The 16,615-nt window shown below is 39.8% G+C and overlaps 1 protein-coding gene across 1 annotated transcript; it reads left to right on the top strand.

Annotated features, from left to right (window-relative positions):
- The first annotated feature begins 7,790 nt into the window (after positions 1–7,790).
- On the top strand, positions 7,791–9,350 carry LOC131979370 (putative nuclease HARBI1). The gene is made up of 4 exons (XM_059343330.1): positions 7,791–8,432; positions 8,546–8,658; positions 8,747–8,858; positions 8,938–9,350. Exons 1-4 carry the CDS (start codon positions 8,000–8,002, stop codon positions 9,300–9,302), a joined length of 1,023 nt encoding a protein of 340 aa, XP_059199313.1. The 5' UTR covers positions 7,791–7,999; the 3' UTR covers positions 9,303–9,350.
- Positions 9,351–16,615: the final 7,265 nt, after the last annotated feature.

The following is a 16,615-nucleotide window of genomic DNA, read 5'->3' as shown; positions in this document are numbered from 1 at the left end:
CTTCAGAGATCTGCAGCTCTGGCAGCTTTCTGAACAAAACTGAGTCTCATCATCTACCTCTCTCACATTCTCATAATTTCACCCCTCCTTTTCCCCTCTGTGTATTTTGGACACTGATGTCCGTTCCCTCCTCACTTTGACACACAATCATCTTCATCACTTTCTGAAACTGAAAAGTTAAAGATAAACTAGGACTGCACGCAGTACTGAACGGGCCCTCGCAGTACACGGCATGCTGCCGTTGGGGTGTGTGCGTTACAGGAACCAGTCTATACCTATAGTAGTATACTCTAAAAGAATTTTGATAACCCAAAGAATACTATAATAACTTTTTGTCATGAGGGTCCATAGATGCTGTGTGAAAAGTTTGGTGGGAAACGATGAAATTGCCTATGAGGAGTTTGAAAAAGTAGGTTTGTGACATTTCGCGAATTTGCGGAAAAAATCTCCGGGTGAAAATGGGCGTGTCTTATATCACGAGATTCAGCACAACTCGGTGAACGCGTGGATATAAGTTTTTTTTTTTTCCAACACTATCTTTATTTATTTTATTCAGACATAATAACACATACATATAACTACTGGGACTCCGAACATATGCCCCAAACCATGTAAAACACAAATAGTAAATATAAATCACAAACAAAAGAAGGAAACTTAAATACTCAATCAAAATAAAAATAAAAATAATAAAATAAAAAAAATTAAAATTTAAAAAAACGACACGATACTACATAAGTAAATAAAAATAAATAATAAGAGTACAGATGGGGGAGAATAAATACAAAACCAACCATACACTGCATATAAATGTATAAACACGTAAATTAGAAAGTGGTCAGTCAACACCAGACAAACATTTTTCCAAAATGGGCTGCAGAGGGCTACTTATGGGTCATCCCCAGGTGTTTCCACCAAACCTGACAAGTCTTTATTCGAAAGAAAATTTCTAAAGGGGCCCCAGATGTTATCAAAAATATGTTGTTTACCCTTGATTGCATATGTGATCTTTTCTAAGGGCAAAGTTGCTGTTAATTCAGAAAGCCATTTACCTATCCTTGGTCTATCCACCTCTTTCCAAGCTATTGCAATGACTCTTTTGGCCAACAACAGGCCTATATCTAAAAATAATCAATGCTTCTTTCTTATGTTACAATTAGCTGGGTAGATACCCAATAGGAATATTTTTGGATCTAAATGTAATTTTATCTCTAATATTTCCTCAATACACTGTTTCACTTCTTCCCAGAATTTCTTAATTTGAGAACACTGCCATAAACAATGGAAAATCGTGCCTTTTTCTTTGTCACATTTTATGCAAACATCTGGTATAGCGTTATTGAATTTGTTAAGTTTAACTGGGGTCATATAAGAACGCATTAACCAGTTGTACTGCAGAAATTTTAAACAAGTGTTCACTGTTTGTAATTGTGCTTTGGTACATGCCCTCTCCCACTCCTCAATGGAGATATTCTCCTGTAGGTCCTCTCTCCAGGACTCGAGCTTATTTACTGAGGATTCTGAAGATTCACCAACCAGTTCATTATATATTTTGGAAATCAAGCCCCTTCCCTGACAGTCTTTCACCATCTTTTCTTCAAGTGTTGATAGGCTAGGAATGGACAGGGACTGATTTTGTTGAGTTCTAATAAAATCCCTCAGTTGTAAATATCTAAAGAACTGACTGCGAGCTATGACGTGTTTGACAACAATTTCATCAAAAGGCAACAGATGTTTATCATCAGGACTAAAAAGATCTCCTATTTTTTGTAACCCCTGTTCAGCCCAAATTCGAAACCCCCCCTTATCTCCTCCTGGGGGAAAGAGATCATTTCCCCATATCGGACTAAATAATGAGAGTGAGTCAACTACTTTGAAATACTTCTTAACTTGTTGCCACACACTAATCATATTTTTAGCCATAGGATTCTTGGTGTTATTTTTTAGTTTCTTAAAATTAGCTGAATACAGGTAAATGGGCAAAGGCAGCTTCAGTGTATCACCTTCCATTTCTCTCCACAGTGGCACATTCTCCTCAGAGTAATAGAACATCAGTGTTCTCAGTTGCGCCGCCCAGTAGTACCATAGTGGGTTTGGGCATTTAAGACCTCCTCTATCGCACGGCAAGTACAACAATGATAGGCGCAGCCTGGGGCGTCTATTGTTCCACAGAAACTTGATGAAAAGTGGTTTCAGCTGAGAAAATAAATTGCTTGGTGGCGGCAGAGGTAAATTTTGAAATAAATACAACAGTTTAGGGAGTACATTCATTTTGAGAGTGTTCATTTTCCCCATTAACGACATTGGTAAAGCAGCCCATCTATCTAAAGAATTTGAGATCTCTTGCATAACTGGTCTATAGTTAGTTTCTATGATATTGTTAAGCAATGGAACAATTTGAATGCCTAAATAAGAGAAAGAATTGACGATTTTAAATTGTGCAACTACATTCGTTGGATTTTCCCTGTCTACATGATTTAATAACATAATGTTTTAGATTTATTAATCTTATAACCTGAAATCTTACCGAACTCCCTAATCAAGTCTAGCAGGGCTGGGATGGATTTGTTGGTGTTTTTGAGAAAAACAATTATGTCATCTGCATATAAAGCTAAACGGTGCTCTGTCTGTCCTATGGCTATTCCAGAGATGCTATCATGTGCCCTCACTGCAATTGCCAGAGGTTCAATTGCCATAATGAACAACAATGGAGATAAAGGGTCCCCTTGTCTACACCCTCGATTGATTTTTATAGTTTTTGAAATATTACTGTTAGTCAAAATCTGTGCATATGGTTCCTTATAGAGGAATGCTCTATAAATAGAGTAATCTTATCCAATTACAAAAATTCTCTCCCAACCCAAAGCGTGCCAAAATCTCGAACAAATAAGACCATTCCACTCTGTCAAACGCTTTTTCAGCATCGAGGGACAGTAAGGCGGTGTCTGGAGCCCCCTTTTGATGGTAAAGAATATTCAAAATCCTTCTGACATTATGGAAGCCTTGTCTGCCACGAATGAACCCATTCTGATCACTCCCAATTATCTTTGTTATTATTTCTTCGATTCTTTTTGCTAAAATCTTACAAAGTATTTTCAAATCTGCGTTCAGCAGACTGATAGGTCTCCAGTTTTCACATTTATTTTTTGGTTTACCTGCCTTCGGGAGTAGAGTAATTAATGCTCCTCTTAGAGACGATGACAAGGTGCCATTTTGGAAGGACTCTGTAAGCATTTCTAAAATTGGAGTCAGCAATTTATTTTTACATTTTTTATAAATTTCACTTGGGAGGCCATCGGGTCCGAGAGTTTTTCCTGCTTTAATACGATCAATTGCAGCAGATAATTCCTCTAGCGTAATACCTTTATCCAAATTAGTCCTAAAGTTTTCTGGTATACTGGGTATATTTATACTATCTAAAAATCCCTTTAGTTCCGAATTTTCATTAATTATTTCTGAACTATAAAGACCCTCATAAAATTTCCTAAAGGATTCATTTATTTCTGTTGGATCTACAATGGTTTCTCCTTGATCACTCTGCAGTGAGATGATAGCTCTTTCACTCTGTAGCTGCTTGAGACGCCATGCAAGTACTTTCCCAGGTTTTTCCCCCTGATCATAGAAGGACTGCTTAAGTCGCAACAGACTGGCCATCGCTTTTGATGCAGATAAATCATTGTATTGTGCTCTAAGCAGCATTTTTTTTTTTTTTTTTTTAATAATATGTTTATTATTTTTCAAAAGACAGAGAGACAAAAAAGGCACGCAAACATGGCAAAGAGAAACAACATACAGAACATACAACATACAGCACATCGAAAATTATGGTGTTAGTCCATGGTCAAAGTTAGACAATAAAGCAAATGACAAAAGGAACACTTGTATGAAAAAATTAATGATTAAAAGTATACAAACTCAAATGTATCTATGCACAGTGAAGCATTATGTTTATCGGTCTTGCCCCTTAAGGTACCTCAACACAGGGTCCCATGTCTTATCAAATACCCCTCCTCTATCCTCGTTGTAGAACCTTAGTCTCTCAAGGTGTAAAGTGTTGGCCAATTCCCCTAACCATAAGTCATAAGTCGGCACAAAATCCATTTTCCACACACATCAAATTAGTTTTTTCGCGATCACCATCCCAAATTGAATAGCCTCCTTCTCATGTTTATTGGCCGAGGATAGCACACTTGTAGCTCCCAGAACTGCAACAAGCGGGTTGGGCACCAGGCTTTTTCCAAAGGCCTCAGAGAAACAGTTAAAAATGTTTTTCCAATAAGAATGCAGTTTACTGCAAGACCAGAAGGAATGTGCAAGGTTACTTATCGAGGATTTACATCGGTTACACATGGGTGAAACAGTAGGGTAGATTTTATGTAGTTTCTCCTGTGAGTAGTGGAGCCTGTGTAGAGTTTTAAATTGTATAAGATTGTGTCTCACATTAACTGAACATTTATGTACATTACGTAGACATTCATCCCAATTCTCATCACTCAGCTCCATATTCAGCTCATCTGCCCATGCCTCTTTGTAAACCTCCGTACTCAGCAGAGCTCTCTCATGGAGGATTCGATAAAAAAGGGCATCAACATGCGAAGCACGAGTGGAGATAATTTCGAACTGAATACCTTGAAAAACTCAATACTGAAACCATCAGGTCCCGCTGCCTTATTATTGGGGAAAGAGGAAATAACTTTTTTTATCTCATTTAAATTGATATCTGCATCTAATGAGGAAGAGGATTCTCCCGACAATCTAGGCAATCCCAAATTCCCCAAAAAACTTTCCATTGCTGCGGGATCAGGTTCACCCTGTGACTGATAGATACTTTCATAAAAACTAGCGAAACATTTATTAATTTTACCAGGATCTGTCAAGACAGTCCCATCATTTGTCCTGATGGAGTGTATGGCCCTGGAAGCCTGTGCTTGCCTTAACTGGCGGGCGAGTAATCTCTGGGGCTTATCACCAAACTCAAAATACTTTTGTCTTACTTGAGTCAGCATGCGTGAAACATTTTTGGACAGTATAGAGTTATAGTCATATTTTAATGCAGTAATTTTTCTTAATGTCTCAGGTTTATTATTTTGCTTGAAGAGTGCCTCTAGTTCAGACAGTTGATTATCTATTTCGGTTAAATTTTCTTTAGATCTTCTTCTCTCTGCTGCTTCATAGGAAATGATGTGGCCCCTGAGAACAGACTTCATGGCCTCCCAGAGCGTGGAATCGTCAACTTCGCCATTGTCGTTAGTGTTCAAATATAAATCTGTTTTGCTTGAAAGATAGGAGCAGAATTCCTTATCTTTCAGTAGGGTATTATTTAAGCGCCAATTAAATTCTCCTCGTTTAGGATTTAATTTGAGCTTTAAAGAAACTGGGGCGTGGTCTGATATGAGAATATTGTGATAAGTACAGTCAACTATTTTTGGCAAAAGCTTAGAATCCAATATGAAATAATCGATTCTTGAATAGGATTTATGAACTGCTGAAAAATAGGAGAAATCTCTCCCAGTGGGATTAAGAAGCCTCCAGACATCCACCAGATTATGAGACTGTATAAGATTATTGAGGGTTATACTGCTTTTAGATGTAATCGTTTGAGGATGTTGCCTGTCTAGAACAGAATCCAAAACACAGTTAAGGTCTCCGCCCAAGATTATGTTTGTGTTTGCCAGCAGCAATAGTTTTTGATGAGATTCTGGTGACTTTGTTCGATAATACTCATTTTCTATCTCCTTTATTTTTGTCTCTAATTTTTTTGTCTTTTGAAAAGTCAATTTTGCTTTAGAGCTTGTGATGCTGATTATTTGGCCTCTAATAAAAGCCTTAAAGGCCTCCCATCTCGTGCTTGCGGAAGTTTCTGTTGTATTAGTTTCAAAATAGAAACTGATTTGTTCATCCAGAAAAGAGACAAAGCAGGGATCGGCCAACCATTTTTGTTTGCAACGCCAAATCTTAGCGTCTTTCACTAGCTTTGAGTCCTGATATACCAATGAATTTGGAGCATGGTCTGAAATTAGGATAGCATCATAAGAGCATTCCTTGACTTTGTGCCTTAGCTCTGCAGATATCAAAAGAAGTCAGTTCTTGAATAGGACTTGTGTACACCTGAGTAACACGAAAACTTTAAATCGTCAGGGTTTTCTTCCCTCCAGATATCTTTTAAGTTCAATTCTTTCATGAAGTGTCGTATAATTGCCCTACTACGACTGTGAGACTCAGCTCCAGAGCTCCTATCCTTCACTGGATCTAGTGCACAGTTAAAATCGCCCGCCATCACACATTTACTCATGTGTATCAAAAGTATTGACTCATGCACCAAAGTAGTGACACCTCTAGATTGAGAGTTAAACAGTGCAGAAAAGACCTTGCCTCTCCACCTCCTCCTGATTTTCAGATCCTCATTGTACATCAGGTGTGTTTCCTGAAGAAACACAATATAAGACTGCATTGATTTTATTCTGTTCATGACTTGTTTGAATTTCTTAAGTGTTCGTAACCCCCTGCAGTTCCATGAAGTCATTTTAATCTTTATCTCACTAGACATTTATGTAATATTCCCCAAACATTTTAAGAAGTAAAAAAAGAAACAACCAAAAGAATTACATAAATAATACTACTAACGAACACTATACCCAAACCATCACCCATATCCAGGACACTTAGCCTGAATTCCTTCCCCCTGTAATCCTTAAACTTCCAGATAGCGTATAACTGTTCCGCCAAAAGTGTAGGACAGTATCACTGAGCTAAAAAACAAAAACAAAAAAAACAACAAATTATATTACACTAACCTTACGCTCCCATGCTACCATTAAACATTAAAGTTTTCTTTCGTAGACACCCCTTTTATTATGTGTTAAATCAAATTTCACTCTCTGAACTCACTGTATTGTTCTATAAAAAATTTAACCGAGATGAGCAAATGGGTTAATATAACCCCAATTACCTATTTTAAAGTTAACAAGGTGACAGTTGCAAAAGATACATTACGCCTCTTAACGCTTGCTTATAAAGAGAGAAGAAAAAAAGAATACCGAAAGAGCTACAGCATTAACAGTTACTATAAGCTCTGGGCATGAGCCTTGCACAGACTGTAATAAACAATATTTATTTAACAACGGTGTATATTTATCATTGTAGTTTGTGCGAGCTCGGCTCAATCTTGAGTGTTATTTTTCTCATCAGCTGTTACCTTCTACTTTGTAAACCGCGACTCCCCAGATCCACTCCTAATAGTTCAGACTGGTCCCTCTTTTGACCTGATCCGTTTGATGAAGTCTTCCGCTTCGACATGGTTGTTAAAGATGTGAGACCGTTCCTTATAAGTCACTATCAGTCGGGCAGGGGGGATGATGCCATATCGGAGTCCCATTGAACGGAGCTGCCGTCTCACCTCGTCAAATTCCTTTTGCTTCTTGTGAACACCAGCTGCCACGTCCTGGTAAAAAACCTCACTGTCTGGTTCTTGTATCGTACTTCTCTTTTTGTTTTGGCTGCTCTTGTCACCAATTCTTTATCCCTGAAGTTCAAAAACTTCATTATCAGCGTTTGGGGTGAAGAATTGTTGTGTGCACTTGGCCCGATTCTGTGAGCCCTCTCCACGGTCAGTTTTGTGCGCCCCAGCGGGAGCTCCAGTGCGTCCGGTAGCCAATTCTCCAAAAAGGCACAGGCGTCTTCACCCTCCGCTCCCTCCGGTAAATTGACAAGCCTCAAATTGGAGCGCCTTGATCTCGTCTCCAGGTCCAGTAGTTTCCCCTCCAAGTTTTCTAGGACCTGGGGGGTATTCCAGAAAGCGGGTTATGTGAAAACTCTGAGCTTGTTAACCCTGAGATGAGGGAAACTCTGAGGTTATCCGTTCCAGAAAGAGAGGTAACTTAAACTCTGGGTCCGTTACTGCGGTGACGTACTCTGTGAACATAACCTGCTCGCTGCAGGTTTACTATAAAAACCCCAGAGTTTCTACCTGTCTCCTCCCACACGAAGAAAGCGGTTAGATATGGATTGCCCCTTTCTTAGAAATCCGATCGACATCGAGGCGGTTTTGATTAGAAATGTTTTACGTCGCGAAAGAATCTTCCGACCCAGGTTAGACGTTTTATCATTTCCAGAGGATTTTCTTTTCGAACGCTACCGCTTTTCATCAAACAGTATCATTTATCTCAATAACCTTCTCCGCCCATATATCACCAACCTCACACATCGCGGACGAGCACTCACATCGGAACAAACTCTATGCATAGCACTACATTTTTTTGCAAACGGCAGTTTTCTTTACAACATCGGGGATGCGGAGCATTACGGCAAGGCAACAGTGTGTAGGGCTGTACGAAAGGTAACCCTCGCACTGAAGCGCCTGTTACCGGTGATGGTGGTGTTCCCAGGACACAAACCTGTTCGCACCATCAAGGAGGAATTCCACAGGATTGCAGGTGATGACTGATGTAGAAATCATATATTCTGTTATTTTAAATTATGATATAGGCCTACATTCTGCTGCGGCCTCAGAGTGGGGTCAGTAGCTTAATTAGCTGTCATTTTACAGGACTTCCAAATGTGATAGGGTGCATAGACGGGACACAAATCCCTATTACTGCACCTGCCCAAAATGAAGGGGACTATGTCAATAGAAAATCCTTTCACAGTATCAATGTCCAGGTATGTGACCTACCATCTTAAAATATATGTACATGAAAATGTATACATTACAATACAACTAACTCCTGTCATTTTCTGCACTGTAAAGATCATATGTGATGCAGCTTCCATCATCACAAATGTAGAAGCCAAGTGGCCTGGCTCAGTCCACGATTCCCGGATCTACCGGGAGTGTAGTCTGAGCAACAGATTTGCACGTGGTAAGGAAGCTAAAGCTTTGTACAAATGTTCTTTGTCTCTATTTTTAAATGCACTCAAATGTGTCCTCTATAATTACAGGAGAGTTTGATGGCTACCTGCTCGGGGATCGAGGCTATCCATGCCAGCCCTCTCTGTTGACCCCTTACCCTGAGCCGGGGCCCCAACAACGTTTTAATGTGGCCCACTGCAGGACTAGAGCCCGGGTTGAGATGACCTTAGGCATACTCAAATCCCGGTTCCAGTGCCTGCGTAAGCTCAGGGTCACCCCAGAGAGGGCATGTGACATCATTGTGGCATGTGTTGTTCTCCATAATATTGCAATTATTAGAGGAGAGCAACACCCAGCCGTACAAATCAATGACGCTGAGGATGAACATCACATCCCTGTGGATGTTCAGGATGGAAGGGCAATAAGAGACCTCATCGCCCGAAATCACTTTTGATTAAAAATGAAAATTCACATGTAATTTGGTTCTTCTTTATTCCCTAAAAGTACAAAAGCATCAGTCAGGATTTGTAATATAGTTGCAACCATTAACATATTTCACATATTCACCTATTTCACCATGACAATGCACCCACCTCAACTGGCGTTCAAGTAATAGGATTTCTAAATCAGTTTTCCTGATTTGCCCGTCCAGGTATACCATTTCTCGGTCATTCTTTTGTATGCTTTTGATGAGGTGAAGCCTGTACAACTCTTTCACCGGCAACTGGGGAAACATATGGACAACATTTGATTCCTGCAGTTCTACATACAGATTTAACATGGTATTGACTGAAAATCTCACTGTGTCAAGCTGTGCTCGTGAAGTTGAGGGGCCCTCCTCTTGGTGATGCCCAGCCATGTTCTGTTGAAGGACAAGAATGTGCTAGTTTGTCCATTATCTATGCTCATCACTTCAGTGTAGGCCTACATGTCAAACTCCAAATTCCACTCAAGAATGTAAATGAATATGAATGGGTGGAGCACTGCCAGTAGCTATACATAATATTAAGACACACTTCAGTAGGCCCCTCCGGATCTCTCCCTGTGGCAGCAGACAGAGTTTCCTCATCATCCTCCTCCTCCTCCGCCTCCTCCTCCTCCTGTGATGCAGGAAAAGATACGTTTCAGAATACTTTGAACTACCATCTGAGGCAAGATCTGAGTATGGAATACTTACAGCTGCAGGGTTAGCAATTGCTTCTGTCGGAGGCTGGGCCAGGCAGATCACACCATCCACAACTGTTGGGTGGGTGGATATATATTTGTTAAAAAGCAGGCTAAAAATAAAAAATATATAAATAAAACTATATATTTACATTTTTTAAAAAGAGTATGTATGTAAGTGTATACTTGCATCTGATGTAGGCACTTGTGTCCTGGGGGATGACCGGCTCAGATGAGCTTCCCCCGGGGATGCCCTCAGCCACAGGCCGACCCCTGTTTTGGCTGAGGGCCAGCTCCTCAGCCTCTGTCAGAGGTGGTGGAGGTGGCCCTCCACCCGTTTTTCGGGCCTCTGCCTTCTTTCTGTTGGCTGAGCAGAAAGTTTGTTTTTAATTAGTATTTTAATGAGCGTTGGTGTAGGCTACAGCGTCACATTTTAAATAACTTCAATAGATATAAAATATAAATGTGTTTCGATGTGTATAAAGTGTTAATCTACTAAGTGGAGTATTAAGTGAGAGGACGTTGAAAAACAACATTTTGTTAGGGGTTTAAATTACTATTTGAAGTAGCCACTGAATTAATATTTACTTTGTTTAATAGCCTAAGTCAATTTAAAAAAATAAAATAAAAATCTAAGTGAGGTGCAATCATAGCCTAGCAAAATATGTCTTACCTTTTTGAATAATGTTTTTATGTTTCATTTTTAACTGCCTCCAAGTCCTCCTTTCTCCTGTTGGATTGCACCTAAATGAAAATTAGATTTAATTCCTACTTATGATCATAACTATAGGCAATGCTACGATCTTACGGTTAAATGTTACGTCAGTGTTACATTCAAACTTACGCGTTGACTCGGGCAGCAATTTTCTCCCATGCAGTCTCTCTCTCCTTCGCTGCTGCAGCCGTGTTACTTTTTCGGCGAAATATGTGCTCATACTCGCCGTAGGACTGCATGAGTATCTCCAACTCTACCGCGGTGAAATAGGTCGATCTTTGTTTTTTTTCCGTTGTCATGGTGACTCGTGGAATCGGGGCTCCATTGATGATGGCTTTTTATAGTGGTTGTGCACGCGCGTAACCCGAGGCTGACATACTCAGAGATGATTGAACTAACTCAGATCAGCTGTTCTGGAACCGGATACCCAGAGTTTCCCATCTCAGGGTAACGCCTGGATTCCACTGGATGCGTAACGACTCCGACAGGGGTCTGTCCGCAACAGCTGCGTATCTACGCAGTCCATCAACACCCACCGGATCCGTCTGTGTCGGAGCTGTTGCGGACAGCAGAGTCCCGAGGACGCACGAGATCTCGCGAATTCACGCCTAATCAATTGATATAACTGGAAGATAATCAACATCTCCTCGTTAATGACTGGAGACAAATCCAGCGACTCCGTCTTAAGGAGCGCTAACGAGGTCGGCCGGCTTGTTAACGAGCCGGCCGACCTCGTTAGCGAACCCGAGGTATTTTATTTTGAAAATATACCGGTGTTTTATTTTGTGTCTGTGCAAGACTTCCTGTCCCGAACGATCTGCTCTGTGCTGAATTTATGCGTAGTGCTCCGTCGTCCGACAAAAATAGAAGCTCTGCGCAAGTGTTGCGAGGGCTGTCGGATGGCCATGCGTTGTCGGACTCATTACGCAGCGGATCTGCAGTCGGTGGAATCTCACACATTGATTATAATGGGTGCGTAACGGCTCCGATGACGGATCTGCAGCCGTTACACATCCAGTGGAATCCAGGCGTAAGTCATCTCAGAGTTCAGGGATAGACTCAGAGGTTGTTGAACCTGCTTTCTGGAATACCCCCCAGGAGCGCTGTTGCATTATTCTACCAGTAAGGCCGGGATATCGGATACGTCGTTTTGTAGTATTTGTAGTTTCTTTTCCACCTATTTTTCGCTCTCTTGGCCAATGAAATGCATCAGAATCATGATCAGAATACATGCAGGAGTGTCGCAATGCAACATTGGACTTTTCCAGAACTTTGAAATCATGCTGGAAGACGACTATAGCGGAGGAGTTCAGCAGTAAGTGACGGAACTTGATGAAAACAGCGCCGATGATTTTATTGCTGATCCGGACTTGGAACCCTCGGAACCAATCGACCTGCATTTATGGATGAGGAATATGTTTTTAGACGACATATTTTCACCGAAGAACAGACAGATTTGTGGCCATCTGGAGATAATAACAATAATAATACTAATTGATTGTGATGATGATATAAGAAATCAAGACTGTGACTATTTATGTCTTATATTACTGTGACTATTTATGTCTTATATTACTTGTATTATGTATTATTATTATTATTATTATTATTATGATAATTATTATTATTATTTTTTATTACAGTAGGCTAATAAGAACTATGTCTATTTCTTCCAATGGTCATATCATGTTTGCATCTTGCTAATGGGCATGTATTAGTATTATGCATAGGATTTTTATTCAGTCAAATGTAACATTTGCAGAGTTTGTTGATTTAAAAAAAAACTTTATTGAAGGTTTGGACAAATAAACTCAAGTTCTCATGAAAGCCACAGGTATAAGCTCTCAAATACTTTTTGAATTTCATTTCTATCTCTCTGCTACAGAGACTGAATAATCTATTCTATTGAATTTCCAGAAAAACTTCAGGTTTTAGGGGGTTCTTTCAAAATCACCCATGGGTTTTCCAGGCATTTTTTTCCAGCCGTTTTAGGCCTTAATGGGTTAATTAATGGTATGTACAAAGCAAATGCTGAATACAAGACAGGCAGGGATGATAAAAATAACAATAATCTTTATTAATAGAGCACTTTTCAAAAGTGTGATGTGAGACCACTGATGGGGTTAGGTATAGGGTTAACTTAAGAAACGCAGTAACCCAAGGTACTAGTGAACAACCACAGTGAAACATCATATGGCAGAAAAAGAAAAGAAGTGATGAAAACTATGTTGTCTTCAGCAAGTTTAATGAGACAAATGTAACTTCTGTGGTGGACATAATGAGCAGAGCTAAAAGTAAAGTGTAGAAACTCATCTCCCAATAGATCAGTGTTTGTCGGGATGAATGACCATTTACTTAATTCACCTTTGTATTGTCGCCATTGGTAGACCCATAACAAACAAGCACATTTGCACACACACACACACACACACACACCTTAAGGTCCCATGGGATTTAATTTGCCTCTCTGTGAACAATGTGTTCATTAGTTGTTCCTGATGTACTGAACCCCTCAAGACAAAAACTTTGTTCACACCTGCATGGATTAGTCACATGACAACATTTAAACTTCTGAGGTATCACTGCCATCAGAGGTGTTAAGAAAAACAAGCTTCAGCATAAACACATGATGCAGCCACCACACTTCAACACCTGATGCAATTATTACGATACAGTCATGTTTTTTTCTATTTGATATTGTGTCTGTCATTACTTTTAGTGATTGTTTGTTCAGAGTTCAATATTTAATCAAGAAATAGTGTTTTAAACAACAATGAATTAAATTACCATGTGTAATGTGAGGGGTCTCTGCCAGCCACAAATCACCAGAGAATTATCAACCTATTCTGCAGCTTCGCTTAGGAAGTTTTCAACTCACTGTTTTGGCTTTCGGGCCCACAACTTTGTTGGGGACATAGGATGTCCCAAAACAAGTGTATGGATACCTCTACATGAGGCACCAATTATGTTGGAAATATAGGTTACAAACAAAGGATACCTCTCAATGGGGCAACATTTATGTTGGAAATGGTGTTATCATAAATGCTATCCCATAAATGCTATCTCGTGGTTCAAAAGGACCACATGTTTATTCCAAAAGGGTATCTACGTTTCTCACAATCAGTATCACTTTCAACTGGGGCACAGGGAGGAGTTGGGTTTACCAGCTGATCAACCTAAATAAAAACCTTGGATTGTGTTGATGGGCAGAAATGAGCTCAGAAAAATAGCATGTTCTCACATTCTTAATCATGATATTGTATTGTGAAAGCAAGTCCTTCATAATGTCGTAGTGCATCTGTAGGTTCTTGGATTTTTTCCAGAGGCTCTGCCCTCCTGCACTCCATTTTACACTTTTGAATATCATCGTTTATCCAAGGCTGCTTTTTTTTTTTTACAGAGGACTTAGAACGGACCTTAACAGGTAAATGGTAAATGGACCGTCACTTATATAGCGCTTTTCTAGTCGCTTTGCGACCACTCAAATCGCTTTACACTACAGACTGCGCTCATTCACCCTTTCACACACACATTCATACTGGTGGCAGAGGTTACCCTAAACAGTCCCACCTGCCACCATTGGGAATTCATTCACACACCGATGAACACACATCGGGAGCAATTTGGGGTTCAGTATCTTGCTCAAGGATACTTCGACATGTAGGCTGCGATTGTCAGGGATCGAACCACCAACCCTTCGGTTGGGGGCCAACCAACTCTCCCAACTGAGCCACAGCCGCCCCTTGTGCAATCAGTTAATGAGGACAAGCAAATTCAAGGACAAGCAATCAGTTAATGAGGACAAGCAAATTGAATTAAAATGGTTGGCCAGATCATTGGAGGATCATTGTAGCAGTCAGACAGGTGTAAGGCCTAGATGTCAAAGAGTGCGCAAAATTTGGATGCATGAGATGAGACTGATGAGATAGTTTTAATAATTGGTGGTTCACAGTTAAATACTATACATTTGTGATCAGATACATTAATTTCCATAATTTCCAAATCTGATATTTTAACACCCAGAGTATAAACCAGGTCCAGTGTATGACCAAGGCTATGGGTTTGGCCATACACATGCTGCTGATAGTTTAAACAGGTTGTAATGTTTAAAAGTTCAATAGTATGCAGGGTTTCCTGCAGGAAAAAACTTTGGCCAGGGGCGGAGGTGAGTGGGGGGGTTCAACTTGAGAACGGTTGCCGAGAACCGGGGGGGGGGGGGGCGATAAATTAATGAATTACTTAGATTGTTTAATTATTATTATTGCCCTCAATATTAAAGAGAAGATGCTTAATCAATTTTTATTTTTGGCTCTCAAAATATGAGAGAAGTTGCTTAACAATAAACCCACAAACATGAAGATGGAAATCACGAACTGTTTTTTTTTTGGGGTCATGGCCTAATAAGTTTGGGAACCCTTGGCACACAAAGCACACAGAAAATTCAGAAAACAGAAACAGACTAGGCAGTGGCGGACTCAGACTGTTAGAAGGGCGGGGGCGAAAAAAATAAAAAGGGCAGATTCTGCACAACATGGGGCCCACCAGCATGCAAAAAGCTATGATGCATCATGTATGATGAAATATTAGCATTAAGTTAAAATGAGATCCAGATCAAAGTAATTAACGATATGGTACTGACAATTAAAACCATCAAACCGCTCCATCTAGGGGGGTCCGGGGGCATGCCCCCCCCGGAGAAAATTTGTACATTTTTAAGTAAAATGCATCTATTTTGTGCACTTTGAGAGCTAAATGAGAGCAAACATCTCACATAACATTATTCACAGTTCGGTGATACCGTATTATAGAATCTCAAGAGGGCACATCATCATAATTTATTGTATAAAGGGGAACCCTAGAGGGCAATCAATAAGTTTTTTCATGTGTAAAGGGCAGCCAATAAGGCACTTTCTCTCATTTTCACCACTCTAGAGGGCACTTCCGCGCGCTTTTTCAACCACTGAGGCACCAAGACAGGAAAAAGGGCACTAGAAGGGCACTCATTAAGGCACGTTATCAAATTTTCTTGCACTAGAGGGCACATCATCATAAGTCATTGTATGAAGGGGCACCAAATCATTTTTTGCACGTGTAAAGGGCAGCCAATAAGGCACTTCCTCTCGTTTTCACCACTCTAGAGGGCACTTAAGCGCACTTTTTTCCAATCTTACTGAAATCAGTATCTGCCGATCCAATATTTCCGATCACCGATCACAGCGTTGTAAACAGTAATTGAAGCATTTTAATTATTGTGTAACAAGTATTAAAATAGGAGATGAGAAAGTATTATGAATTGACAACAATCTGCTTTATAGCAGGGAACTTGCAACTCTCCACTCTAGCTATTACTCTCTTAGAGAGACAACTTCAAGCTAACATAGACTGTATAATCATAAATCAAATCAAATACTTTTCATAAGTGCAACATTGCATTCTTTAAAGCTGGGGTCTCAAACTCAATTTACCTGGGGGCCGCTGGAGGCAGTATCTGGGTGAGGCTGGGCCGCATCAGGTATTCCACAAAAAAAACTTTGCTAAAAAAATCCAAAGTTCTCAAATGCCATTATTAACAGTTATTTAACTTCAATGGCTTCTTCTGAACATGAACTGTCCTGAACATGAATGGAATATTAAAGAACATGAATGGTTCTTCTGAAAAAGGCTTCTCCTGCCTACTTCTTGCTGCCAGATGTATATGTAGCCTATATATATGTTCTCACAGAACGGATATACAGAAAGGCAAGAAGAGACAGATTTTTGTAATGATAATAAATACATATATGTTAATGTTATGTGTTATTATTTTTATCATTATAATATAAATATTACTAATATAACATACATGGAATGATTAAATGTTTTATATATAAATTATTTAGTGTGCAAAC

Source organism: Centropristis striata, chromosome 10 (assembly GCF_030273125.1).
Source record: "Centropristis striata isolate RG_2023a ecotype Rhode Island chromosome 10, C.striata_1.0, whole genome shotgun sequence".
NCBI classification, from domain to species: domain Eukaryota; kingdom Metazoa; phylum Chordata; class Actinopteri; order Perciformes; family Serranidae; genus Centropristis; species Centropristis striata.
Note: the sequence above shows the minus strand (reverse complement) of the source record. Positions and strands in the feature narration are given on the sequence as shown.